The sequence below is a fragment of the Epinephelus fuscoguttatus genome, linkage group LG8 (assembly GCF_011397635.1).
Source record: "Epinephelus fuscoguttatus linkage group LG8, E.fuscoguttatus.final_Chr_v1".
NCBI lineage: Eukaryota > Metazoa > Chordata > Actinopteri > Perciformes > Serranidae > Epinephelus > Epinephelus fuscoguttatus.
In genome coordinates this window covers 43,320,077-43,348,072 of record NC_064759.1, presented here as the reverse complement: position 1 = coordinate 43,348,072, position 27,996 = coordinate 43,320,077, and the positions used below count along the sequence as shown (strand labels likewise).

At 44.9% G+C, this 27,996-nt stretch overlaps 1 protein-coding gene across 1 annotated transcript in view; it reads left to right on the top strand.

Annotated features, from left to right (window-relative positions):
* ano10a (anoctamin 10a) overlaps positions 1-27,996 on the top strand; it is a 100,561-nt gene that overhangs the window by 25,952 nt on the left and 46,613 nt on the right. The window contains exon 12 of the mRNA XM_049583152.1: positions 1,096-1,224. Within this exon, the coding sequence (XP_049439109.1) occupies positions 1,096-1,224 (129 nt within the window). The remainder of the gene's footprint in view (positions 1-1,095; positions 1,225-27,996) is intronic.

The following is a 27,996-nucleotide window of genomic DNA, read 5'->3' as shown; positions in this document are numbered from 1 at the left end:
AGATTGCTGCAGCATTTTTGATGGATTTATCTGATTTTTCTTAAAACAAAGGTGGTATTTGATGTTATTTTTAGGAAAAGATCAACTAAACACATTACCTGTAATCTTTATTTTTTAAGTGCAGACCAAAGGTTCAAGTAGGATTGAACAGCTTTAAGATCAATGACAAACACACATATCCTCTTCTTTTTGCCACATTGGCAAGTGGAGTTTTATGAGGTACTTATCCAAAGTCAGTGTATTACCTACAGTAGATCTCAGATGGCACGCTCCCAGTTGGGAGAAGCAGACGGAAGTTCAGCTATGTACTGCTGTAGACAGGGGTCAGCAGCAAAACATATTTTCCTCACTTAAAAAAAAACCTACCTAAAAACATTGTTATTAGTTTGAGTGGATGCTATACTGAGACTATTTTCACAGCTTTATCTCACCGTCAGACAGTCCTTTCTTTTGGCACTACATTTTCTTAGCCGTAGAACTTCTGTATTCTTGGGCATAAGCCTAACCATGCCGTGTGATGTTTGATGCTGCAGGTCAGCTGTTGGGGCCAGAAAGTGCTGCTGCGTGATCAGACTAAAAACAAACTTCACTTTTCTAAAGATTTCAGAGATGGTGTGTGCTTTTTTTCTGGGCTGTTTAAACAGAAATGAACACAGCTGTGGTTATCAAACGACATCAAAACGATAGAGAAGTTCTATGGTTGAGAAAATGTAGTCCCAAAGGAAAGGGCTGTCTGACGGCATTGTAAAGCGGTGAAAATATTCTCAGTATAGCGTCCACTCAAACTGATAATAATTTTGTTCGGCAGACCTTTTTTTAAATGGCTGAAATACATTTTGCTGCTGACCCCTGTCCACAGCAGTACATTGCATAGAATGCTTCTGTCTCCAAACTGGAAGCGTTTTGGCTATGTACTTTATGTAATACACTGCCTGTGGATAAGAACCTCATACAGCCCCACTTCAGAAAATCCGAGCTATCCCTTTAAGAACAAGTAGTATGTATCACTTAGTCTACACTCTGCTCAGCTGGGAAATAAAGGTTTCCATTTTTGGAAACAAGTCACTGACTGTTGCTGTCTCTCTCTGTGTCCAGCTTGCCTTTGAGGCCATGAGCGTGATAGCTGTTGTGACCAACTGTTCGCTGATAGGCATGTCTCCACAAGTCAAAGCATACTTCTCCAACTCAGAGACACAACTCATACTGTGGACTGTAGCTATTGAGGTAATTCATGTACACACTCTTACACCAAGAGTATGATTCCATACAGTATCTAATTGTTTTGACATGACTTGTAATAAAACAAGGCTTGGCTTGGCTTGTATCAGAATGCTAAAAGCACAACCAGGAGCAGGGACAAGTCTGTTTTTTCAGATTGTAAGAACTTCATTTATTCATTTATTTATTTTGTCAAGTGCAAAATGGAAATCACTGCTACAAGTTATCTCTTCCTTCTGGAGTTAAGAAGGGAAATTGTAGAAGGAATAAAGGAACATTTATATCTGTTGGTTTTGATTGGTGGCAGTCTGGAAAGGGAACCTGATGGGAGGAGCTCCAGATATTGATAAAGGGGATGGGAGCTGTCAGACAGAATGGAGTTCACTTTATTGTTACATATTGTTTACATTTCCTGCAGTGGTTCCTGGTTCATGCCAATTATTTTGCCCGACACATTAACCACTCTTGATAAAGAGTTTTTGTTTTTAATGTTTAAGGATTGGAACCAACAGATAAAGGAAAAAGTGATTACAAACTCAATAAAGAAACGGTAAAACAAGCACATCAGCTTATCTACCTGGAACCTGGCCAATTTTCTAAGGCAATACAGGCGATGCTGACACTTTTAATAAACAGAGTCAGTGATAGACTCAAAAGCCAGCTTATTGTCAAGTATGGTGCCCAAATATATATGACTCCACAACTTCAATTTCCTACCCATTGATAACAGTGCTGACAGGTAAAGGTTTGGAGCGTCTAAAATCAATCAGCATTTCTTTTGTCTTTGTCATGTTTAGTGACAAAAATGCTTCCTCACACCAGGTGGTAAAATAATCAGTAACAGGGCCATGGGAATTCTCATCTTTGTTAAGCAGGCTCACTATCACCGTATCATTAGCAGACTTCACAATATGGTGGTTCTCAAAATTGCTTCTGCAGTCATTTGTATACATAATGTACAATAGGGGAGAAAGGACACATCCCTGCGGAGAGCCAGTGGCTGTTAATGCCAGATCAGACATTGTCCCATTTACTCTCACTCTTTGGGTCCTGCTTCTTAAGAAATCCAATATCCAACCAGCAATACAGTTATCCAGGCCAAACTGGTTTCTGGACAAGTAGATGTGGCTGGATGGTATTGAAAGCCAAAGAGAAGTCGGGAAAGAGTAATCTAGCATGGGTGCTGGTGCCCATGGTAAATGTAGTTAAGCAAAGATAAGGTGGCATCTTGCACTCCTCTCTTGCTTCTATATGCGAATAAGATAAGATAAGATAAGATACACCTTTATTGATCCCACAATTGAGAAATTCCAGTGTTACAGCAGTCAAGGGGAAAGAGTCAGATTAAAGATTTCAATATTTAAAAACTTAAAAAAAACTAGGCATGCAAAAAAAAAGTACAAAAAATACAAGAAACAGCAATAAATAATAATGATAACGAGCCGCAGATAAAAAGTGAGCATATTTAGTGCAAAGTGAATATTGTATGTGCAAATAAAGTATATAAACAACAACATGGGGGACAGCAATGCTTGTAGTGGTGTTTATAAAGTGTCCATAGTGTCCATAAAGTGTCCATGGTGCAGTTTATTGTGAGCAGTTCTGGTTATGTAGTCTGACAGCAGCAGGCAGGAAGGACCTGCAATAGCGTTCCTTCACACACTTTGGGTGAATCAGTCTATGGCTGAAGGAGCTCTCCAGAGCTTTTATCTCCTCCTGCAGAGGATGGGAGTCGTTAGTCCTCAGAGATGACAGCTTGGCTGTCATCCTCCTTTCTCCCACCACCTGCACAGAGTCCAGAGAGCATCCCAGGACAGAGCTGGCCCTCTTGATCAGCTTGTCCAGTCTCTTCCTATCTGCAGCCGAGACGCTGCTGCCCCAGCAGACCACTCTGTAAAAGATGGCTGATGCCACCACAGTGTCAAAGAAGGTCTTCAGGACCGCCCCCTGCACTCCAAAAGACCTGAGCTGCCTCAGCAGGTAGAGTCTGCTTTGGCCTTTCCTGTACAGTGCTGTTATGTGATCAGTCCAGTCCAGTTTATTGTTAAGATGAACACCCAGGTACTTCTAAGATGTCACCATCTCAATGTCCTTTCCCTGGATGTTCACCGGTGTTGGGGGGAGGAGTCTGCGCCTGCGGTAATCCACCACCAGCTCTTTGGTTTTCCCCGCGTTGATCTGAAGGTGGTTCCTCAGGCACCAGTCCACAAAGACCTGGTTCAGTTCTCTGTACTCCCTGTCGTCCCCATCTGTGATGAGGCCGACTATGGCAGAGTCGTCAGAGAACTTCTGCAGATGACAGGTGGGGGTGTCGTATGAAAAGTCTGCAGTGTAGAGGGTGAAGAGAAACGGCCCCAGCACCGTCCCTTGTGGGGCCCCCGTACTGCAGACAACCAAGTCCGATACACAATCCTGGGTCCTGACATACTGCGGCTGGTCTGTGAGGTAGTCCAGGATCCAGGATGTGAGGTGATTAGCCACCCCTATGTGCTCCAGTTCGTCCCTCAGAAGTGCAGGCTGTATGGTGTTGAAAACGCTGGAGAAATCAAAGAACATGATTCTCACAGAGCTTCCGGGCTTCTCCAGGTGAGAAAGAGCTCTATGCAGGAGGAAGATGACGGCGTCATCCACCCCAATCCCAGGCTGGTAGGCAAACTGCAGCGGGTCCATTGAAGGGCCTACTGCGGGGCGGAGACGAGACAGGACCAGCCGCTCCAGAGTCTTCATGAGGTGTGATGTTAATGCCACCGGTCTGAAGCTGCTGAAGTCCTTGGGGTGCGGAGTCTTGGGCACAGGTACCACGCAGGATGTCTTCCACAACTGTGGTACTCTTCCCAGCCACAGGCTTAGATTGAGGATGGTTTCAGCTATCCCGCACAGTTGGTCTGCACAGGACTTCAGGAGCCTGGAGCTGATGCCGTCTGGACCCGCAGCCTTCCTCGTCTTTATCCTCCTCAGCTGATCTCTCACCTGACATGTAGTGATGAACAAGCTGGAGCAGGGTTGCTGTGTGCTGGGGGGTGGAGGTGATGAGGTGGGGGGAGGAGTCTTTTATTTACAAATGGAAACACTCACATTTTCCAGGGAAATAAAGTGCACTCTTATAAAATAAGATAAATAAGATAAATAAATAAGACTTTCAGTCTGTATAACTTAATTTTCTGGCTAGGGAAAATGAGTAACTGCACAGTGTGCACACACATAGACCTTCTGTACAGGTAACACACACACACACACACACATACACACACATATATTCTCTCTCTGTCTCTCTCTCTCTCTCTCACTCACACACACACACACACACACACACACACACACACTAGGGGTGAGTTTGTGTACAAAAATCTCTAAACATTTTTTTCGTGTTTTTTTTCTAGTAGACGTGGGAAGTAAAGCGGCGTATAGAGTGTATAGACGGGAATGCACCGTGAAAATTGTACTGTTCATGCTACGGGTGGTTGCAGTCTGTTTACAGTGTTTAGATAGGCTCCAGTTACAGCATAGTCTCTGTGAGAAGGCCCTGCGTTATGTTTTCCTGCTGTAGAGGAGAAATAAATGTGCTTCTGCACGAATGTCAGTTCTGCATCCTCATCCTTCAAGCAGAGTTGGTCCAGACTCCTAGAGCTTGTTAGCAGCAATGAACCAAGTTGTAAAGATAATCTACAGAAAACCAGTGTCTCCCAACTACGGTTCGGAGCGCCAGACTGGAGAAGGTAACAATGTCTATCACAGTTATGCTGCATTCACATGGAATCAGGCAGACGGCAAACTGGATGTCATGTTAGTGGACGAGAGAAGGACGGTAAAACTTGGGCGAGGCCGGCAGAGAATACCATCCACGGCAACGGTAGATGGCAATGCCTATGGCTATGGCTTGTAATCCCAGAGGCGAGTGAATTGCTCTTTCCAGTGCGGTCATCATTTGAGTCTCCTGTGTGCTTGTGGTGGTTCGCTTGCAACTGGCTAAATTGTCCGGGTGGCGGCACGCGCTACTGATTTTTTTGTTACGGACGATGCGCGCGCTTTTTTTTTTTTTGTTCCGGACACTGCGGCCATGTTGCATTCAGTAATTAAAGAATCAACGTTAATGAATCGATGCCGAGTCGTCATGTGTCGCATCGCGAGGCATCACAGAATCGATGAATTGCGCACACCCCTAAGTGCTTTCCACACAGAAGTTTATGTAGTTCGTAATACATGATGTCAGACTGTCAATGTCCTCCCCATGGGAATTGCTGAGTACCTCCCACACAGTGGTCTCAAAGCAGTCATTCAGGGCCTCCTCGGCCTCATCAGACCACCTCTTCACAGTGCGGGTGGTTGCTGGTTCTCTCTGCACCAGAGGTCTGTAGACAGGCAGTAGATGAACCAGGTTGTGATCAGCTTTTCCCAGGGGGGGGCAGGGGGGATGAGTGGTATGTCTCCTTGGTGTTGGCATAAAATAAATCCAGTGTTTTATTGTCTCTGGTGTGGCAGTAAACATACTGGGTGAAGGTGGGCAGGGTGGTGGATGGACAGGCGTGGTTGAAGTCCCCAGAGATCAGAAGGAGGGCCTGAGGGTGCTGTGTCTGCAGCCTACTTGTAACAGAGTGGAGAATGTCACAAGCAGACTCAGCCTTTGCAGACGGGGGGGACATACACTGCTACCATAATGACATGAGAAAACTCCCTGGGTAGATAATATGGTCTCATGCCAACAGCCAGCAGCTCAATGTCCCTGCAGCAATACTGTTCCTTGATAGTGATGTGCCCAGAGTTACACCATCTATCATTCACAAACACAGCCAGCCCTCCTCCTTTCCTCTTACCGCTGTCCGCTGTCCTGTCGCGCCTGATGAGCTAGAATCCGTCCAGCGCGGCGATCGTGTCCGGTACTTCCGCGTTCAGCCATGTCTCGGTAAACACCAGCACGCTGCTCTGCTGGTACTCCCTCTGATGGTGAGTCAGTGCTGACAGCTTGTCCATTTTGTTGGGGAGTGATCTTACGTTCCCCATGACGACGGACAGGAGGACGGATGTCTCCTCCGGTATGGGCGCTGCACTCTGGCGCGACATCCCCGTCTCGTATGGAAAGCCGAAAGTGCCATATATCGCCACTATTTCAACGCTACCTGTCTTGAGACGCCGCTTTTTACGCCTGTTTTTTAATTTTTGCGGCGTCTTACTTGTCTAAAGCGCCACTTTGTCCAGCGCTTCTGCTGGGAGCCTTAAACCGCCACTTTTAACACGACAAAGTGCTGTAAAACGCGCCCGTTTTTTTACGGCATTGTAGAAAGCCACAGTAGACACCGCTTTTACGCCGTAATAACTGTCGTTCCAGATGATAATGAGCCCTGCCCTTTGTTTAACACAACCAATAAGTTCAATGTTTCTGAAACCAATCAGCGGAGAGCACAGCGAGACCAAAACAATAGGCTCGTTCAAGATGAACTGCGCCTCGCCTGAAAAGTAGACGAAAGCAGGCCCCAATAGTATGTGCCGCAGCGGGGGGCGGTGACAAAAATCTGCAGTGAAGTCGGACAGTTTCCCGACTGGTTTCCAGCAGCCTCCAGTCCGTACAGGAAGTCACAGACACACCAATCTGGAAATCCATCGGTGTAAAAAAAAAAAAAAAAACTTTTTTTTTTTCTTCCTTTACCTCTGGAGGCACAGCCTGGAGTTTTTCGACTAATGGAAGTGCAGGGTCCTCGGTGATCGCTCACGGCCTTCACTTCTGGCGGTGCCCCCAGGGAATCGCCGTATTGTTTACAAATACTTCGGGTAGAAAACCAGCAGAGTTTAGCTATATATCACATTTTTCATGTCACTATATCACTGTCTAGACTAATCTGATGTTTGTTAAGTCTATAAACACAATGATTGAACAAATGTTACTATTTCTGTGTGCACGTTTTGTAAATAACGTGGTTATCGTAGATTAGCTGGGCTAACCGTTAGCTGTTAACGTTAGCCGTTAGTGGTGTGAGCCACTAACCATAGACTGTATAAAAATAAGGTAATAACTCAGTAAACGGTCCGGGAATAAAATATTTTTTCCAGCGGATATCTTAGTTACAACATGATTGAGCTAGCAAAGCAGTTTTGTGTTGCTCTCTGTGGTATTTATTCAGTTATGGGAAATCACAATGTCTAGAAAGCATCAGTGGTTGCAGCTGACAGAGAGAGCTAACAGCAGCAGCAAAGCTAACATCAGGACGTTATCTGTTAAAAGCCTCCCCTTGTCGGATACGACATGAAACTACTCCAGTTAGTTCAATCATGTTGTGACTAAGACATGCGCTAGAAAAAATATTTTTTTTCATGTTGACGAGACGGCGTTTTGGGTGGAGCAGTCGCTATGGACGCGGAGCTTGCTGCTTCTGTAGTTACACATTTCCTGGGGACACCTGCACGTCTTGGCCACTCCCCTCCATTGCAATTGGCTAAGGAGCAGCATCGTTCAAATTCAAAGCCCCGCCCTCCCCCCCTTCTCTAGTTGTCTTTCACACAGGGCTGCTGACAGATTCTACAATGTAAACTGCGGAATCTGTCTTGAGAGATTACAGACACACTAACATCCTGCCTGGAATGATGTCAGTTCAATAAAAAAGTGATCAGATCCATATATCAGTTTGTTTTCAGTCTCCAGTTGTTTCAGGTATGATAGATTAATTTATTAAAATGCTTTACAGGTGATCTGTAATTAATCTTCATGGTTTATCCTCCATTTTACATGAAATCTCCTGTAAATCAGCATCATATCAGTTTGACCTGTCCCCTCAACTACACAGGCTGAATAAACTGTGTCTGACTATAAGGTTCATATTTTAGCTATACAAGACATCAGCTTTCATTAAAGGATAACTTCGGTATTTTTCAACCTGGGCCCTATTTCCCCATGTGTATGTGTGTGTAAGATTCATGGGTACCACTACAGTAACGGGGGCAAATGCGTCCCATATAAGTTTGCGCATTAAAAGTGCTTTTTTTCACCACCGACCGGTTCAGATCGCCAGTGCTATCTCTGTAAATAGCATACTGTAGCGGCCATGAGTGTGGTATGAGTGGAGTCAGCAGTCAGTCAGTGTTGGAGCAGAGAGGGGGAGGGCTGCCCCGCTGGGTACTGTAAGTGAGTATGTGTGTATGAAGTGTGTGTGTTATGCTAGAAGAATCAGAGTTTGGGACGGAGTCTTTTACGTGCTACCCCCTGGAGTGTTACCGGAGTTTTTGGAGTGCTCAAATAACGGGCCATTTTCCCGAACGCAAGAACAGGATGTCGCGCAACATCCCATACAGCTATCACAGGCTGCCTTTGTCGGACGGCGAGATGAAGTTGAGAGAGAGAGAGAAGTTGTGGCTAGTTGTGCTACAAATGGATGCTAACACTCCTGTCCAGACACTGCGCCTTGCAGACCATGGGGTCTGCAGTGCTCACTTCTTCCAAGATGACAACTGCCAGCCGAAGAAGAGAAGACATCCAATGCCGAAACACCTCTTCCTCAAGAAAACGGCTGTCCCACGAGTAGAGAGAGCTACAGACAGAGTGGAGCAAAGCTCGTGACATCACACAGCCCAGAGGTAAGGAAAAGGCTAGTATGCTATTTACAGAGATAACACTGGTGATCTGAACAGCTCAGTGGCAAAAAAAAAGCACTTTTAATGCGCAAACTTATACGGGACGCATTTGCCCCCATTACCGTTTTATCTCGTTTCACGCCTCCCGGTTGCATCCGCCTCCCTCAGTACTGGACCAATTTTAGAACGAGTTGTGCCCTTGAATCATATGCACACATACACATGGGAAAATAGGGCCCAGGTTGAAAAATACCGAAGTTGTCCTTTAAGGCTCAGTCAGATACAGTCAGGGCTTCACAACTGTAGCCTACAGTTATTTTAAGAATCTTCACATCCCATTGACCACAAGTCTCTGTGTTGTTAAATAGGCCTAGGCTACTTCACTAATTTAAAAAGTCTGGCGATAATAATAATCTGTATAGTTTATGATGAATGTATTTAGTCTCTGACAACTAAACTTCACCATCAGTCACACAACATGTTTTCTGTTCACAGAATAAACCTTCAGATCAGACAAATACAATATTAATCTCTAAAATTCAACAAAAATTAAAAGTTTATCTAAAACGTCATAGTGTGGAGTTGACATCTAAACCAATCAGCTGTTAGGTCAGCTGAGAGCCAGGCAGTGGAGTCGGTGGAGAGCAAAAAAAGCTGCGGAGGATGTAAAAGTGAGTCAAACTTGAATAATAGAAGCTTAATTTCCAGTGCAACATCATTTTAGTAACTGCAAGAATTATGATGAAATTAAAAATAAGAGCTGATTGAGTGTGGTCGACAGATTGTAGCCTTGTAGCTCCAGCAGCTGGGAAAAGCCAGTTTTAACCACTACTGCCACCCTGTGGTTAATATGTGTAACATCGCCTAATGATCACACCAGTTTGCAGAGATGAGATGTGGCGCAACTTGATGTTTTACATCAGAAATTGTGCTAATGATTACTGGTGAACATAGAAATAACTGTAACAAGTAGCATCTCAAAATAAATGTTTTAGCTAGGATTGTTCAGATAATTATGACATAAAAACAAAACAAAAAGCAAGACTAATAAATGGAAATTGTATGATGAGTACTACATTTGGACTTTTTGAAAAATATTGTAGGCATTATTTGACACAGAGCTAGAGGCAAACCACTTTTAGAAGTGCTGCAAATGGGAAAACTTATGACGCTGATACACACAGTTAGCAAGCCCAAGTCGCTCACAGAGGTAGTGGTTGGTTCACGGTTAAATGTACAATACAGTGATTAAGGTTTTGTTTATTTATTTTATATACCGATATATTCTGAGCACAGCGTTTCCAGCCACGGTGATTATACTTTCATGCAGATCAGTAATTAATCCTTTGAATTTTAGTAATTTCTTCTAGCAATACAAAAGAGCAACACAGCAGCCAAGTCTTGTGGATCCATTGTTTTGGTCTTGCTGTGCTCACCGCTGATTGGTTTCAGAAACATTGAGCTTATTGGTTGTGTTAAACAGAGGGCAGGGCTCATTATCATCTGGAAGAACGCCGTAAATAATGGCGTTCTTCGAACAGTTATTACGGCGTAAAAAGCGGCGTCTATGGTGGCTCTCTACAACGCCGTAAAAACAGGCGCGTTTTACGGCACTTTGTCGCATTAAAAGCGTTGTTTTAAGGCTCCCAGCAAAAGCGCCGGAAAAAGCGGCGCTTTAGACAAGTAAGACACCGCTTTTTGCGGCGTCTCAAGACAGGTAGCGTTGAAATAGTGGCGATATATGGCACTTTAGGCTTTCCATAATCTCCTTCTTCGCAGCTCGTGGGGAATATCGTGCCTCTCCTCGGGCCGCACGGCGGTGTGTTGTAGCGCTAACAGCTGGTCCCAAGTGTAAACAAAGGAGCCATGGCTGGGCGCCGGTTCCTCGCACACGAGCATGTCCATGGAAAAATAGGAGAAAGACCGTTATGAAGAAAGCAGTCTTCGTCTCCATACCGTACCGAAACAGAACATAAGTGCTAGCTAGCTAAACAGAAAAATGGGGGCGCTTGCCAATTTAATGAATTGCAGAGGATCAAGCAAGTGTTCTAACTTGATCAATATTTCTTTCTTTATCAATTTTTCAAAAGATTTCACGACCAGTGAGGTCAATGATATTGGCCTGAAATCATTCAGGATCCTAGGGCATGGGATTTTAGCAACAGGGGCTATAGTAGCCTGTTTCCATCTTGCTGGGACCCTCTGCAAAGTCAGTGACTAGCCTGGCATCACCAGGCACTTCACGTATGGCGAAAAGCCTGGTTTCCATTCACTCTGAATTTTGTCTGGATTCTGGTTCCGATCTAGAGAGCGGATCTGGAATTCACCAAATTCACCAAAGTAAAAGTGTTCACCACAGTGAAGTTTTAAATTCTGGTGCAAATTATATTCTTTAAATTAAATTAAGTTTTACCGCATTTTTATTAGCTTGGTGCTTTTATTTTGACGGAAAGGCGCATCCATCGAATTCCGGATCCTGTCTCTCTCACCCTGGTTCTGGTTCCTTACCAAAACGGCCACTAAACGGCCCCAGACTAGTCAGTGACAGATTAAAAATATAAGTAAAAATAGGCCCTAGCTGTTCTGCACAGTGGGTGAGCATGCAGCTACTGATACGATCAGGTCCGGCGCTCGTTCTCTTTTTACACTGTTTGAAGAAGTTTGTGACAGTGTGGACATTAAAAGAAATAGCTACATCACTGCAATCAGCTAAAGATTTTCCCCCCCAAAAAAAACTTCATTGCTGAAATCATGCACATCAAATCTACAATAAAAGTTATTTAGCTCGTTTGCTAGAATTTGATCAGAGGAAAAGTCCTCAAGTGCCACTTTATTTTTCTTGTTATTGGCTTGCCCTGTCATAAGGCTGTTCCACACAGAACTCAAATTATTCTTACTTAATTTATTTTAAATTTTCTGTTTGTAGTGTAACTTAGCCCTCTTTATCTCCTGTTTAATTTTTTTTTGGACAGCCTCAAGCTTTTTTAAAAATTGACTTGCAGAGTTTGCACCGAGGATCTGCTCAGCGGCAGTTTTCGAGTCGGCCTTTGGATGGATATACACCACAGTTATGAAATTCTGTGGGAATTCCCGTGGCAAGACGCGGCAAGACGCAGCAAGACGGGCGCACGGACATAGAAAGCATCTCAATGTCTTTGGTGCAGATACACTCTCTAACAAGCACAATCTTGCACCAGCGTTCATTAATATAAAGACACACCCCACCTCCACACAGTTTGCCGGTGATCCTCGCGTCACAGTCCATGCGCAGTGATAGGCTACTCCAAGGCTGTCAATAGCCACGCTGCTGTCAGAGTCAGACTCCCCGAGCCAAGTTTCAGTGATGGCAAGATACAGGCCTCTCAGTACTCATGGTGATTGCAGACGAGGGCTTGGAGTTCCTCCATCTTATTGTGGAGGGACCTTGCGTTGGCTAAAAACACTGAGGGAAGAGGGATACGTGACAGGGGCTGACGTTTCAGTTGCTCCTGTACCCATCCCCCTCTTCCTTGGTTTGCGCTGGAAAGCTCCGGCAAGGCTAGCGTTTCTACTGCCATGGTAATGTTTCTCCAAGTCAGGAACAACCAGATCCGCTGGTGGCTTTCAGCACCCGCTTAAGTTACATTGGAGCAAGAACTCCCTGGAATAAATTATCCTGTCTACTCCCAGGACAGAACGCAGCCCTCCTGTCAATTGACAGGTGGACGCCAATACCACCAACACAAAAAGCACAGTCCAGTCCATGTTACTGATCGGTTAACACGGTTAGCTCCAGTGACAGTAAGAACTCATACCTTCCGAGGAACAGAGGCAGGGAATGTAATCACTTAATAACTTTTAAGTAAACTTTAGTAGACAAACAAACGACAAACAGACAGAGACTCCACACTGCTGCTGGTCGCTGCTTGCGCATGCGCCCTAAGCTATTTTCCACCCTTAGCTATTTATGGTAATGGCCAGAGCAAATCTGCAGGATTAGTAGAGGCACTGATCAGGGATTTTTTCATTGGATTTGTATCGGCTATATAAAAACTGATATACTTCTCATTCCTTGTTAATTGTGACTCACCGTGCTCAGGGTACACTACTTACTAAACCCTACAGTGTGCTGCATTACAGCTACAGGAATTTACAATGGTATAATGGTGTGACAGCCAAATGACCAAATATATGACCCCAGTCAAAGACATACACCAAATATGTCCAGGGGCTCAATTCATATCCAAAGTTTCAAACTGACACTCTCCTCTCTACTAATATTATAAACAATACTATATAAAACTGCAAGGAAATTTCCCCTAAAGCCATAGAGCTGTTTACTCAACTTATGTCAGATTTACTTAAAAGCACATTTCAAACCAACCCATGTTGACCAAAGTGCTGTACAAAAGGAATAAGTCACTTAAAAACACATACACACGTTTACAATAATACCAGTATAATTATTAATATGATGTGAAAAATTCATGTTGTGTTACTCGCAGCACACTCTGACTCTGTAGTGGTTCCAAAAAGAGGAGCAGTATCAGTAGTTTGGAATAAACTGTGGCATCCCGAATGTTTTATGAATGGCCCTTGACTTCTCAGACTCTTTTAGTGACTTACCGCTCAGAGGGAACTCATTCAGCAGCTCCTCTGGCAACAGCACACTGTCTCCTCCTGTCCTCTCTCACCATGCGCCCACGGGAGTTTGTGTTGTCAACTGATTTTGTCATAAACCTTTGGTAATGTAAACCCACATGACACTCGTGGCTCGACAATTAAACTACATATATGTGAATGTGTGATAGTTATGGTAGTATAACAGCCTGTCACAGGTTACAGCGTAATGATTAGAGGAGAAATGGCAGAGCGTAAGGGTCCAGGTGGAAAAAAAACAACTCAGTCATTTAGGATTTTACTTAAAGAGAAGGAACTTGCCTGATGATCTATATATATAAATCCCTGGTTACATTCTTTGTATTTGGGAAACTGTTTAAATGTGTGATTTAAGGTAGAGTTTATTTTGTTGTACAATTAATATTGAATCTGAATCTCACTCTAAGTTACTGTTGTTGTTGTTGACAGACTAAAGAAATGAGAGAACATTCTTCTTTAGTTTTTACTGAATATTTGAAGGCAAACTGTCAGGTTGCCTATAAAACTATATCAGTTTTGTTGCAATTCTATGTTCTTAAATTAATAATGAAATATTTTTTTCACTAATTTGTCATTTCATCAAGAATATCATTATCGCAAAAATATTATATCATATTATTTTAGGGCCATATCACCCACCCCTACTTCCCAGTATCAAACCCAAGCCGGCGCTTACGGGCTAATGGTAAACTGCAGTCTAGTGGCAGCAGTGTACCAGATGGCAATGGAGATGGTGAGGATGGACTCGATGATGGCTGTGTAAAAGTGCACCATCATACTCTTCGGCAGATCGAACTTCTTCAGCTGCACCATAACAAGAGATCTGATTGGGCCAAAAACCTGTAACACCATACATATATACAGACCTGTGCTGTGTCTCAAATCACATATTTCCGTTAGTACACTTCCATGTAGTATACTATGTGCACTATGTGCTTACTGGCGTAGGGTGGGAATTTCGACAGGGTAGTGTTGTCTCAAACCAAACACGGCCGCTGTGCACTCACCGGAAATGACGACCGCAAATTAGCTAGTTAGCAAACTAGCATTAGCATTCGTGTTATCGTTCATGGTACCAAATCATTACAAACTGCTAAATTAACCCAATAAACATACTGCTGGCATATACCTGACAACAGTATAGTGGTGCTTACTGCAAAAAACACATGTATTTGTACAATGCAGCGACGTTCACGGTTGCATAGTCCTTGGCCGCTATTTCCAGTTTGAAAAGTGGTCCGTCTGCTTCCACTACGTAGCCAAGATGGCGACCATTGAGGGCGAGAAGTCTCCATAGTTCCACACTCTGACCGTTTTGAATGCACCATCTGGGTACTCATAGTGCACTGCATTTTTCCATACTTCTCAGTGTGAACGCACTTATGCACTCAAAATATTATGTGTAAGTACAGAAGTACGCGATTTGAGACACAGCACTGCTCTGTTCCTGTACATACTCCACCACACTATAGTAGTTGAGCTGATGAAGGTATTTGCTCACTAGATGGAGCCAGAGTCTAAACTAGATCCACACAGTGTTTTTTTTTTTGTGTGTGTGTGTGTGTGTGTGTGTGTGTGTGTGTGTGTGTGTGTGTGTGTAATTGTCAGCCTATCATTGTTTGCGTCTAAATCCAGCAGTCCAACAGCACAAACGGAGGAATAAGCGAGGCTGTAGTGAAGGGGGGGGGGGTGATGCAGTGTGGAGTTTTTTTTAGGACATTCATTGAAAAAAACATTAGCATTTATTCTGCGTAAACAAGCTCCCGAGGGATGATTGTTCAGTTCATCCAGTTATTGTCTCAGACTGTAAAATACTATAAAGTTTATACTGTACCTCACAGTACTGCAGCTCTTTGCTGTTGCTGAGGCAGAAATGGGTCATATCGATTGCATGTTTGATCAAATGTGTTTGATCGAATTTGATCGAATGATAAACTCAGCTGTTGATGGAAAAGTTGTTAGTTGTGAGGGATTTTTTTTTCTTCTTTAGTTGACAGGGTAACCTCGTTTTTAATTTTGCTTTCCTTTGGTGACAGAGAGATTGAGTTTTTTTTAGTCTTGCACTAGGGATACATGATACTATTGGCACCTCATCACTACTGGCCGATATTTGCTTTAAAATTAAATTTCGGAATCTGCCAACATGCTGTTTCATATTTTGCACAATGAATGAATATCACATACTTTGAAAAACATTATATTTCACATCTCCATCTGCTGGTGGGCCAGAGTATCCATGCATAATATGATGTTAATTCCACTGCTGAAGAGACTTTACAGTCACTAAATTAGGCAGGGAGGAAAGTGGATATATTGATATCGGTATTGGTTATCAGGCAAATGAGTTGTTACATATTAACATATCGGATATTGGCAAAAAATCAAGCATCATGCATCTCTACCTCACATAGGTTTGGAGCACTGATTCCCAGGTACAAATGGGTATTGTTAGAATTTTACTCCTACTCTTGATACTGCTTTTCAGCTTAGTTCTTTATCAATACTCCTACCATTTTTTTTTTTCACCACTAAATAACTGCTTTTGAAATAATACATTTAAAATGATTCAGAACAGGAATAGGATGTGATATTATAATTATAACTAAATGCTGTTTCTAGGACAGCAGCTGCAGTATTGTTAACATCAGCAGAGTTATATAAACTCAATAATATCTCACTGGAAACAATTTCAAAAAGTCAGTGTAATAAATCCTATTCCTGACATCACAATACTCCATGAAGTTTAGAAATTTTAACGACCTCAGACACGAAACTGATGGACTCAAATGCATGACTTACAGTAGGTTTAACAAAAGTATTTTCATTCATTCATTCATCTTCTAACCACTTCATCCTCCTGAGGGTCGCGGGGGGGCTGGAGCCTATCCCAGCTGACATCGGGCGAGAGGCAGGGTACACCCTGGACAGGTCGCCAGACTATCGCAGGGCTGACACATAGAGACAAACAACCATTCATGCTCACATTCACACCTACGGTTACCAATTAACCTAGTCCCCAATCTGCATGTCTTTGGACTGTGGGAGGAAGCCGGAGTGCCCGTAGAGAACCCACGCTGACACGGGGAGAACATGCAAACTCCGCACAGGGCTCCCACGCCCAGGATCGAACCGACAACCCTCTTGCTGTGAGGCGAGAGTGCTACCCACCACACCACCGTGCCGCCCCAAAAGTATTTTACTTGGCAAAATCAATTTAAACAAAAGGCGCTCTCAAGGAGGATATACAAAGTTCAAAACAAAACACTCACAATGAGGATCAAAAAATATCACAACTTAGAATCAAACCTGATAACATGAAAACCTGGCATCACACAGACTGAACAAGACAAACTGGCAATAAGACAAAGGGAGACAAGGACTATTTATACATGAGGTAGGGGAACACAGGTGAAACCAATCAGGGGCGGGGTAGACAGTCACAATGGCAGGAAAATCACACAAAGTGAGCAAGTCAGGGTCTGAAACGAGAGGGAAAAGGTGAGTACAAAATAAAATAAGAAGTGCACGACAAGACTGGGCATGAGTGACTTTAACTTAACATAAAGCGCTCATGACAACAAAAGACTAAACATGAAACTAAACTAAGGCATGACATAAAATATGAAACACTAAACATGAATAAAATTAACATACTTGACGAGACACAACAGTACCCCCCCCCCCCCCCCCCCCCACTAGGGCCGACTCCTGATGGAGGGATCCATGAACGCTCCTCTGGACCGTAACCCTCCCAGTCCACCAAGAACTGTTTTCCACGGCCACGGTTGCGGACTGCCAGGAGCTTCCTGACAGTATACACAGGGCCGCCGTCTACAATCCGGGAGGGCGGAGGGGGAGTGGAGGCGGGCACCAGAGCGCTTTCCTTGACCGGATTGATCTTGCTGACATGGAACTTGGAGTGGACCTTTAATGACCTGGGAAGGTGTAGATGCACAGCAACAGGGTTAATGACTTTTGCTATGGGAAATGGACCCACAAACTTTGGAGCCAACTTCCTGGAATGGACCTGAAGGGGCAAGGCTTTGGTGGCAAGCCACACCCTCTGGCTAGGCCTGTAGAGAGGAGCCGGTCGTCGGCGTCGGTCTGCTGCCGCTTTCATCAGGGCCAAGCTCCAGAGGAGTACCCACTAAGCACCGGCCCAAATCCGGTGACAGCGTCTGACCATGGCGTGAGCCGAGGGGACCGTGACCTCCTTCTCATTGGCTGGGAACAGGGGAGGCTGGTAGGCGTTGGCACACTGGAAGGGTGAGAGGGCCGTGGCAGCCGAGGGAAGAGTATTGTGGGCGTATTCCACCCAGGTGAGGTGGTCACTCCAGGTGGCCTGGTTCTGGGAGACGAGGCATCGGAGGCAGGTCTCGAGCTCCTGGTTGAGGCGTTCAGTCTGACCATTGGACTGCGGGTTGTAGCCGAAGGACATGCTGACAGTGGCGCCGAGGAGCTGGTAAAACTCCTTCCAAAAACGTGAGACAAACTGTGGTCTTCTGTCTGAAACGATATCACTGGGGAAACTATGGATCCTGAAGACATGATTCATCATGACCTCTGCTGTCTCCTTAGCAGAGGGTAACTTGGCAAGGGGAATGAAATGCACCATTTTAGAGAAGCGGTCAACCACCATCAGGATGGTCGTGTTACCTCTTGAAAGTGGCAGTCCGGTCACATAATCCATGGATATGTGGGACCATGGCCGTTGAGGAACAGGCAGCAGGTGAAGCAGGCCCATTTGTGCCCGAGGCAAGGTCTTATTTCGGGCACACACTGGACAGGCCGACACGTACTCGGAGACCGCCTTCTCCATGGCCAGCCACCAGAACCACTGCTTGATCACGTACATGGTTTGCTTGACACCTGGATGGCATGTGAGCATGGATGTGTGAGCCCAGTGGATTACCTTGGAGCGTAATGACACAGGGACAAACAAACGGTTATGTGGACACCCACTAGGTGCCGGAGTCACAACATTTGCCTGCTTCACATCAGATTCTATCTGCCACGAAACCGCTCCAACCACACAGTTCAGTGGAAGGATTGTTTCAGGTTCTTTGGCAATAGGTTCAGGGTCATAAAGGCGGGACAGAGCATCTGGTTTAGTATTTTGTGAGCCTGGTCGAAAAGATAGCGTGAAGTTGAACCTGTTAAAGAACAGGGTCCATCTGGCCTGTCATGAATTGAGTCTCTTAGCTTTCCTGATGTATTCCAGGTTCTTATGGTCTGTTCACACTAAAAAAGGTTGCTCTGCCCCCTCCAACCAGTGCCTGCACTCTTCAAGCACCGTCTTGACAGCCAACAGTTCTTTGTTCCCTACATCATAATTTTTTCTGCAGGAGTCAACTTACACGACAGATAGGCGCAGAGGTGCATCCTGTTGTCCTTGGCGGACCTCTGGGACAAGACCGCCCCAATGCCCTCATTGGACGCGTCAACCTCAACCACAAACTGCCGTTGGGGGTCAGGTACAGTCAGTACCGGTGCTGTGGTGAACCTTTCCTTGAGGCACTGGAAAGCTGTCTCGGCCTGGGGGGTCCACTGAAAAGGTGCCTTGGAAGAGGTGAGTGCATGCAGGGGTGCGGCAACAGAACTGAAGTTTCGAATAAACTTTCTGTAAAAGTTGGCAAACCCCAGGAACTGCTGTACCTTTTTCCTGCTGTTCAGAGTTGGCCAATTGGCCACAGCACTGAACTTAGCTGGGTCCATTTGTATCTGGTTGGTAGTGACGATGTAGCCCAGGAAAGAGACAGTAGCTGCATGAAAGTCACATTTTTCAGCTTTGACATAAAGTTGGTTCTCCAACAGCTTCTGAAGGACTTGGCGAACATGAACTGTATGAGTCTCAGTATCTGGTGAGAAAATCAGAATATTGTTGAGGTACACAAAGACAAAAACATTCAAAAACTCTCTCAAAACATCATTCACAAATGTCTGAAAAACAGCTGGAGCATTGCAAAGTCCAAAAGGCATGACAAGGTACTCATAATGTCCACTAGGAGTGTTAAAACCTGTCTTCCATTCATCTCCTTCTCTGATCCTGACAAGGTGATAAGCATTTCTGAGATATAGCTTGGTGAAGACCGTGGCAGTTTGGAGCAGTTCAAAAGCAGAGGAGATTTACGGGAGTGGGTAATGGTTCTTTACCGTACCGTTTGATGGAGTGTCAACTAGACAATATGGAGATATTTGCATCTTGAAAGCCGGACTACAAATGTGAATAGACAGGGAGAAACACACGCAAGCCTAAGACGTGGTAAGATACGATATTCCTCACTATATGAAGTGACTGATAACAAGATCTGTATAATGGATTGTAAAGAAATTTGTCAGGTTTTTATTTTGTAGACGATTGATCTGTATTTATAGCATGGTGGGATGACAGCACAATGATGTGTGTGTTATCACCGGAAAGCTCTGGTCCTGCACTTTCATGTGATATGCATGGCATTTCTGTGTGAGCCTGCATTTGCGAGTAATCCATACAAAAGTAATGTGTGTGCAAAGCTGTATGAAAGCTTTGTTATACATAATTTTAGTGTAATTGTAATTGTAAAGCCCTCTGAGGCAAACTGTTATTTGTGATATTGGGCTTTATGAAACTCCCATGACCCCTCCAACAACTCTGCAAGGGTAAAGAGCTGGTCCACTGTTTAATAGCATGGATGGAATCTGCTTTGCTCTTCCTAAATGTGAGGTTCGACAGTCCGTCGGAGCTTCCCTTCCAGCACTCTGGAGGAGACTTTCCCAGCGAGGCTGAGCAGTGTAATGCCCCAATAATTGGAGCACTTACCCCAGTCAGCCATTTCACAGGCACTGTATCCAACTTTCACACAACACTGAAAAGGCATGTCAGCCAAGATATCGAACAATGTCCAGAGCCTTCAGTATTTCAGGGCAGATCTGAACCACGTCTGGGTGCCTTGCCCCAAAGAAGCTTTTTGAGTACCTCAGTGACCTCTGCCAGGGATATGGACAAGAGTTCCACAGAGTTTTCATACTGAAACAAGCCCTGTTTTCCCTTCCTGAGGCGTCATGGTTTGCCAGAACTTCCTAGAGGCTGACCGAAAGTCCTTCTCCATAGCCTCCGCAAAATCCACCCATACCTTTTTTTTTTTGCTTTGGCAATTGCCTCAGCCTCAGCCAGATGTTCCCAGTTCACCCTCACTACACGTTTAGGTTTGCCAGTCCATCTGGCAGCCTCCCCCACCATCTGATCCAAATCACCACAAGGTTTTGATCAGTTGACAGCTCTGTTCCTCTCCTCACCTGAGTGTCCAAAGCATACGGCCACATATCTGATGATAGGTACCAAGTACACTTATGAACCTCCCTATACTCAGACATGGTGTTTGCTATGGCCAAGTTATGACTTACACAGAGGTCCAATAACATAACAACACTTGAGTTTAAATCAGGCAGGCCATTCCTCCCAGTCACCCCTCACCCAATCACCTAGGTTTCTCATGACCTTTAGTGTCACCCTCTGAGCAAACTTAATATTTTAACCTAACTCCTGTGAGAATATCAAAATCATCAGTGTGTTGCAGAGTAATGTTGATACTTGTATTGTTTGTTTTGGGTTTTATGTACAGATGCTAGGAGCTGCTTGCTTTAGGATTTTAGTCTTGTTGACAAAAAACTTAGATTGTAGGAAAGTGATGGACTCTTGTGCTTATAGCGAGCATGTCAACTCTCATCCATCCCTCCCACCTTCAGACTGTCTTCTGGGCTGAGTGGAATTGAACATGACTTTTTATAGGAATAGACTGCATTCTGGCCCCGGGGATGTTCCCTGTTTGACTTCCCTGTGCCCTCTCACCTGAATAAGGAGAGAAGGCAAGGTGCTGCTCTGGTGAGTGCAGGAAAAAAAAAGAAAAAGAAAAACGAGGGCAGTTCACAGCATGTGTTGGCTATTGCGTTCTCTTTTTTTGTGTGGTTGTGTGTCTCAGCAGTTCATCCTGCCATAGCATCCTGCACGCCATGACACACTGGATCAGTTATACCTGTCCATGCAAACATTTGTATGTGCTACTCTCGATAGTATATACCTCAGGGTCAGATCAAAGTGGAGATGGGAGCAGTGAAAAAGAGTCAGTCAATCAATTTTATTTATAAAGCCCAATATCACAAATCACAATTTGCCTCACAGGGCTTTACAGCATACGACATCCCTCTGTCCTTAGAACCCTTGCAGCTGATAAGGAAAAATTCCCCCAAAAAAACCTCTAACGGGGTAACCTCAGGAAGAGCAGCTGAGGAGGCATCCCTCTTCCAGGACGGACAGACGTGCAATAGATGTCGTACAGAACAGATCAACATGATAAATTAACAGTAATCCGCATGACACAATGAGACAGAAACAGGGACAGAGAGAGATGCAGGATAGACAGTAATGACAGTAGCTTACAACAACATTGTAGCACATCTAGCTGCTGTACAGGCGCTGTTGACGCTCCTGGGCCCTGAGCAAATTCTCCCGTGATAACTGCCCCAGCGTGTGGAGTTTTGCTCTCAGGTCCATGACGTACTGAACTTCATTTTTACTTGGGCTCGGACCTTCCTCCCAGCTTTCTTTGATCAGGTCCAGAACCCCACGTGGTATCCTGCCAAACAGCAGTTCAAAGGGAGAAAATCCCATGGAGGCCTGGGGTTCCTCCCGCACTACAAACCACAGAGGATCTAGCCATCTATCCCAATTGTGGCCATCATTGTACACAAACTTACGGATCATGGACTTCAAGGTTTTGTTCAGATGCTCGACAAGGCCGTCAGTCTGAGGGTGATACACACTAGTCCGAATTGACTTGATTCCCAATAATCCATACAGTTCCCGTAGTGTGAGTGACATAAACGAGGTGCCCTGGTCAATTAGGATCTCTTTCAAGATCCCAACTCAGGAGATGACCTGTAACCTGTATGGCCTGTGCAACACTCTTTGCAGAGATAGTGCGCAGGGCCAATGCTTTGGGATATCGCGTTGCGTAATCCACAAGGACTAACACAAAACGATACACATGTGCACACCTGTGAAATGGCCCGATGAGGTCCATGCCAATCCGCTCAAACGGAATCTCCATGAGTGGCAACAGGCGCAAAGGCGCTCTTGGGATGGCCGGTTGGTTAACCAACTGGCATTCAGGACAAGATGCACACCAGCGGTGTACATCTCCCCGAAGGCCAGGCCAGTAGAATCGGGCCATTATCTGGTCTAGTGTTTTATCATACCCCATGTGCTCAGCCATCGGGTTATAATGAGCCGCCTGGAAGACCATTTCCCGGTGGCTTTTTGGTACCAACAACTGGGTAATTTTCTCTCCTGTCTGAGTGTCACGACTCACTTTATACAATCTGTCCCTAATCAATGAGAAGTGTGGGTATGTCTGCACTGCGTCAGGGTGCACCAAATGACTATCAATTTTTATCACTTGGTCCAAGGCAAAGTGTAGAGTATCGTCACAAGACTGCTGGACTGGAAAATATTCCATGGAGTGCATTATGGGAACCTGCGGAGCCTCCTGCGAAGGCACTGCCGGTTCCCCCTCCCCGTCTGCAACGTCGGACAACCTTACAGCCTTAACACTATGCATTTTGCCCTTATGTCTTATTTCCACTGGCACCACAGGGTATCTGTGAACATCCCCATGCACACACCTAATATCCACCCACGATGCCTCCACCAAAGCTCCAGGTTGAACCATGTTCTGGTGGATTATAGACTGCGTACAGCCCGAATCCACCATTTCCTGATGGATGCCCCCTTGAATCCTTACCGGAACACTGTATGTCCCCCCAGGACCGGGGGAGGGTGTCGGAGGGAGGGTGTCACCTGGCCAACCTCCATGAGTGGGCACTCACTGCGGAAGTGTCAGGGCTGTCCACACCTCCAACACTCCTGCCCTGATGCCTGAGGAAACCCCTGTGATTCGAGAGCAGCGCCCGCAGTGGCTGGAACCTGGGGTGAAGAGAAAGCAGAGTGAGGATTAGAGCAAGGAAGAGGGGAGGGCCGAGTGGGTGTGTGGTTTGGGATAGTGGGCGAGGGTGTGGTCCTTCTGCAAACTGCCAGAGTCGGACGGGTGGAAGCCGGAGGCCGACCCTCAGATGTCTTGGCCTTGTGGTGGACAGCGAGATGATCCTCTGCAAGGATGACGGCGGCCAGCAGGTCTGGGGGGCAATGACACTGCACCCACTCGGAGGTCCCAGCCAGGAGCCCCTCCGCAAACTGTTCCAAAACAACCTGCTCTAGCATCCGTGCCTCAGCAGCGGACTCCCCTGGCTGCAGCCACCTGGTCGCAGCGTCCTTCAGCTGCTGGGCGAAGACAAAGGAATGGTCAGTGGGGCCCAGCCTGGTGATCTGGAACCGGCGACGGTGATCCTCGCAGGAGTAGCCCATCCGGTCGAGGACAGCTCTCTTGATGGCCTGGAAGCTCCCCTGAGAGGAAGCAGACAGGCTGAGGGCTGCCGTCTGGGAGTCCCTGGACAGTGAGGATAGCGCACGGCCGTTATTCTGTGTTTTTCTTTTCTTTTCTCTTTTTGTCTTACACGTGGTAATAGGTATGTTATACATCACGTTTCAACAATGTACAAACCTATAAGCACAAATAAAGGTGAGAAAAAAAAAAAAAAAAAAGGATAGCGCACGGCCCACTCCACCTCTGGCCAGCTGCAAGCCACCACCGTCGACTCAAACATCTCCAAGAAGGAGATGAACGACAGTTTATGCAGGGCGATGCCAGAGAGTGAGGGAGGGGAAGGGGATGGCGACGCAGCCCCCAACCGAAACAGCGGAGACTGTAGCAGCTGGGTCTGTGTCTCCGTCTGAGCTTAGCATCTGCATCTGGGCCAACACCGTCACAGGCTGAAGCTGCTGCGGATCTATCATAATACGTGCTGGGAGGGCCGAGGTCCGTTGGGCACCAGTGTAGCACGTCAATCAATTTCAATCAATCAATTTTATTTATAAAGCCCAATATCACAAACCACAATTTGTCTCACAGGGCTTTACAGCATACGACATCCCTCTGTCCTTAGGACCCTCACAGCGGATAAGGAAAAACTCCCTTTAATGGGGAAAAAGAAACGGTAGAAACCTCAGGAAGAGCAACTGAGGAGGGATCCCTCTTCCAGGACAGACAGACGCGCAATAGATGTCGTACAGAACAGATCAACATAATAAATTAACAGTAATCTGTATAAGTCTAGCTGCTACCGTGAGTTCCCCCAGCATACAGCACCAACATGACAGTTCAGTTACAGAGACCTCCTTTTATTCTCTGCTGCATGCACACACTTCAATATAAACACTAATCATAAAGCCACCATACGCCTGCTGTTGCCCGGCTTCTTCTGGCGCATGTGGTTGAGACCCTGGAGTCCCTCAGTCTCACCAAATAATGGTTTTGACCCTTGCCAAACAATCCTGACAGCCAGCCTGTCTCTGTGGTGTGCAGCCATCATCTGAGGCCCAGCACGCTACTGCATTTGAAAGGGAGAGTACAATTAGTTAACAAGCACCAGCTGTGCAAATCAACTCACCTGGCACTGCTCTCTTGAGCCAACTCCACACCTCTCTCTCCTGCAGCTGAACCCCGACCACGCCCACCTCCACAAACATTAATAAGAGTAATAATATTATAATTCTGATTGCTATTGTCGTACAATATGTTGAAAGTATATATTAATATCTGATCATATACGTATGTGACAATAATCATATGTGTATGATAACAGTAGAAGTATGACTAATGATAACAGCAGCAGGAGGCATCAGGCAGGACCACGGCAGCAGCACAACCACACACGTCACACTATCCAGGCACTGCTGCAATATAAGTTAATCTGCGAGACAGTGGAGCACAAAGGCTCCGGAGAAGGAGCTGAGTTAGTGACATGCAGTACAGCCGAGTTAGCGAGATGTAGTAACAGGACATGAGTGTTAGCAACGGAGAGAGAGAGAGAGAGAGAGAGAGAGAACGAAAGAAGGTGCTCTGTGTATTATAGGAGGTCCCACTGGCAGACTAGGCCTAAGTCAGCCTAACTAGGGGCTGGTACCAGGCAAGCCTGAGCCAGCCCTAACTATAAGCTTTATCAAAGGGGAAGGTCTTTAGTCTAGTTTTAAATGTGGAGACGGTGTCTGCATCCCGGACCGCAACAGGAAGATGATTCCACAGGAGAGGAGTCTGATAGCTGAAGGCTCTGGCTTCTGATCTGCGTTTGGTGACTTTAGGCACCACGAGTAACCCTGAGTTCTCAGAGCGCAGTGTTCTGGTGGGATAATAGGGCACTGAGAGCTCTCTAAGCTATGACGGAGCCTGACCATTTAAAGCTTTGTAAGTTACGAGCTGGATTTTAAATTCAATTCTGGATTTTACAGGGAGCCATTGCAGAGAAGCTAAAACAAGAGAAATATCATCATGTTTCTTGGTTCTAGTTCCACGTGTCAGTACACGTGCCGCTGCATTCTGAATTAGATTTATAAGGAGCTACCTGATAATAGGAAATTACAGTAATCCAGCCTAGAGGTAACAAAAGCGTGGACCAATTTTTCTGCATCTTTTCGGGTCAGGATAGGCCTAATTTTCACAATATTACGCAGATGAAAAAAACGCACTGCTTGAGGTTTGTTTTAAATGAGAATTAAAAGGCAAATCTTGGTCAAATATTACTCCGAGGTTTCTTACGGTAGTGCTAGAGGCCAGAGCAGTGCCATCCAGAGAAACTATGTCGTCAGATAAAGAGTCTCTGAGTTGTTTGGGGCCAAGAACAATAACTTCAGTTTTGTCTGAATTTAACACCAGGAAATTGGTGCTCATCCAGGTTTTTATGTCTTTAAGGCATTTTTGAAGTTTAGTTAATTGATCAGTTTCTTTTGGCTTTATCGATAAATACAGTTGTGTATCATCCACATTACAATGGAAATTTACAGAGTGATTTCTAATGATGTTACCAAAGGGAAGCATATATAGAGTGAATAAGATTTGTCTGAGCACAGAACCTTGTGGAACTCCAAAACAAACTTTAGTACGTAGAGATGATTCATCATTAACATGAACAAACTGAAAATGATCTGATAAATAAGATTTGAACCAGCTTATTGCAGAGCCTTTTAGGCCAATTAAATGTTCCAGTCTCTGTTGCAGAATTTGATGGTCAATTGTGTCAAACGCCACCCCAAGATCTAATAAAATAAGTACAGAGACGAGTCCTTTGTTTGAAGCAATCAGAAGGTCATTTGTAATTTCAACCAGTGTTGTCTCAGTGCTATGATGCACTCTAAATCCTGACTGAAATTCCTCAAATAAATTATTATCATGGAGAAAATCACACAGCTGGTCTGCGACTACTTTCTCAAGGATCTTTGAAAGAAAAGGAAGATTAGATATTGGTCTACAGTTGGCTAACACATCTGAATCCAGGGTGGGCTTTTTTAGAAGAGGCTTAATTTACAGCTACCTTAAAGGACTGTGGTACATAGCCTGTTAATAAACATATATATTGATCATGTCTAATATGTGAGTGTTAACTAAAGGTAAAACTTCCTTAAGTAGCCTAGTTGGGATGGGGTCTAAGAGACACGTTGATGATTTAGATGAAGAAATCATTGCGGTCAGTTGTTTGAAGAGAAATCATGGATAGCTATCTAAATATATATTAGGTCTTACAGCTGTGTTTGAGGACAGATTGGTTCCCTTTGAGGGCAGGAGATCATGAATTTTGCCTCTAATAGTTAGAATTTTGTCATTAAAAAAAGCTCATAAAATCATCACTACTGGATGAAACTCTGAGAATTCAGATACAAATTCAGAATACAGGCCAGGAGCACGGTACACTACAACAAATAAAAGTGACTGCGAGGTTTTACAGGTCGGATGTAAAAGACTACGAACAAGGCTTTCAAAGAAATTATGATCTAGTTTAGGTTTAGGGCTGATTAACAGACTAGAGTTAAAAATAGCTGCAACTCCCCCTCCTTGGCCGCTGCCTCAAGGAATGTGGGTATTATTATGATTGGGAGGAGTGGATTCATTTAGACTGACATATTCATCTTGACGCAGCCAGGTTTCAGTGAGGGTGAGTAAATCAATATGATTATTGATTATGATATTAATTAGTTTACTAACACTGCTATATACGATAGAGACCTGATATTTAACAGTCCACATTGAATTCTCCTGTTTTGTCTTTTTGTCACAGAAGAGGTTTTAATTTTTCTTTGGTTGTTATGTACAACCCCTCTTTGTTTAATTTTAGATTTAGATAATTTAGGTGGTTGGGGGACAGACACTATTTGTATAAAACTATGGGCCGGTAACTGCACTAGAAGCTCAGAGAAGCGTGTAAGACTACGACTCTGATTCCTAGTCTCAACTCTGGGTTGTCAGGGTTTTGAATTACTAATAAACTTGGCCAGGTTCCTAGATATGAGAGCAGCTCCATCCAAAGTGGGATGAATGCCGTCTCTCCTAATCAGACCAGGTTTTCCCCAGAAGGATTGCCAATGATTAACGAAGCCCACATCGTTTGCTGGACACCACCTGGACAGCCAGCAATTAAATGATGACATGTGGCTAAACATCT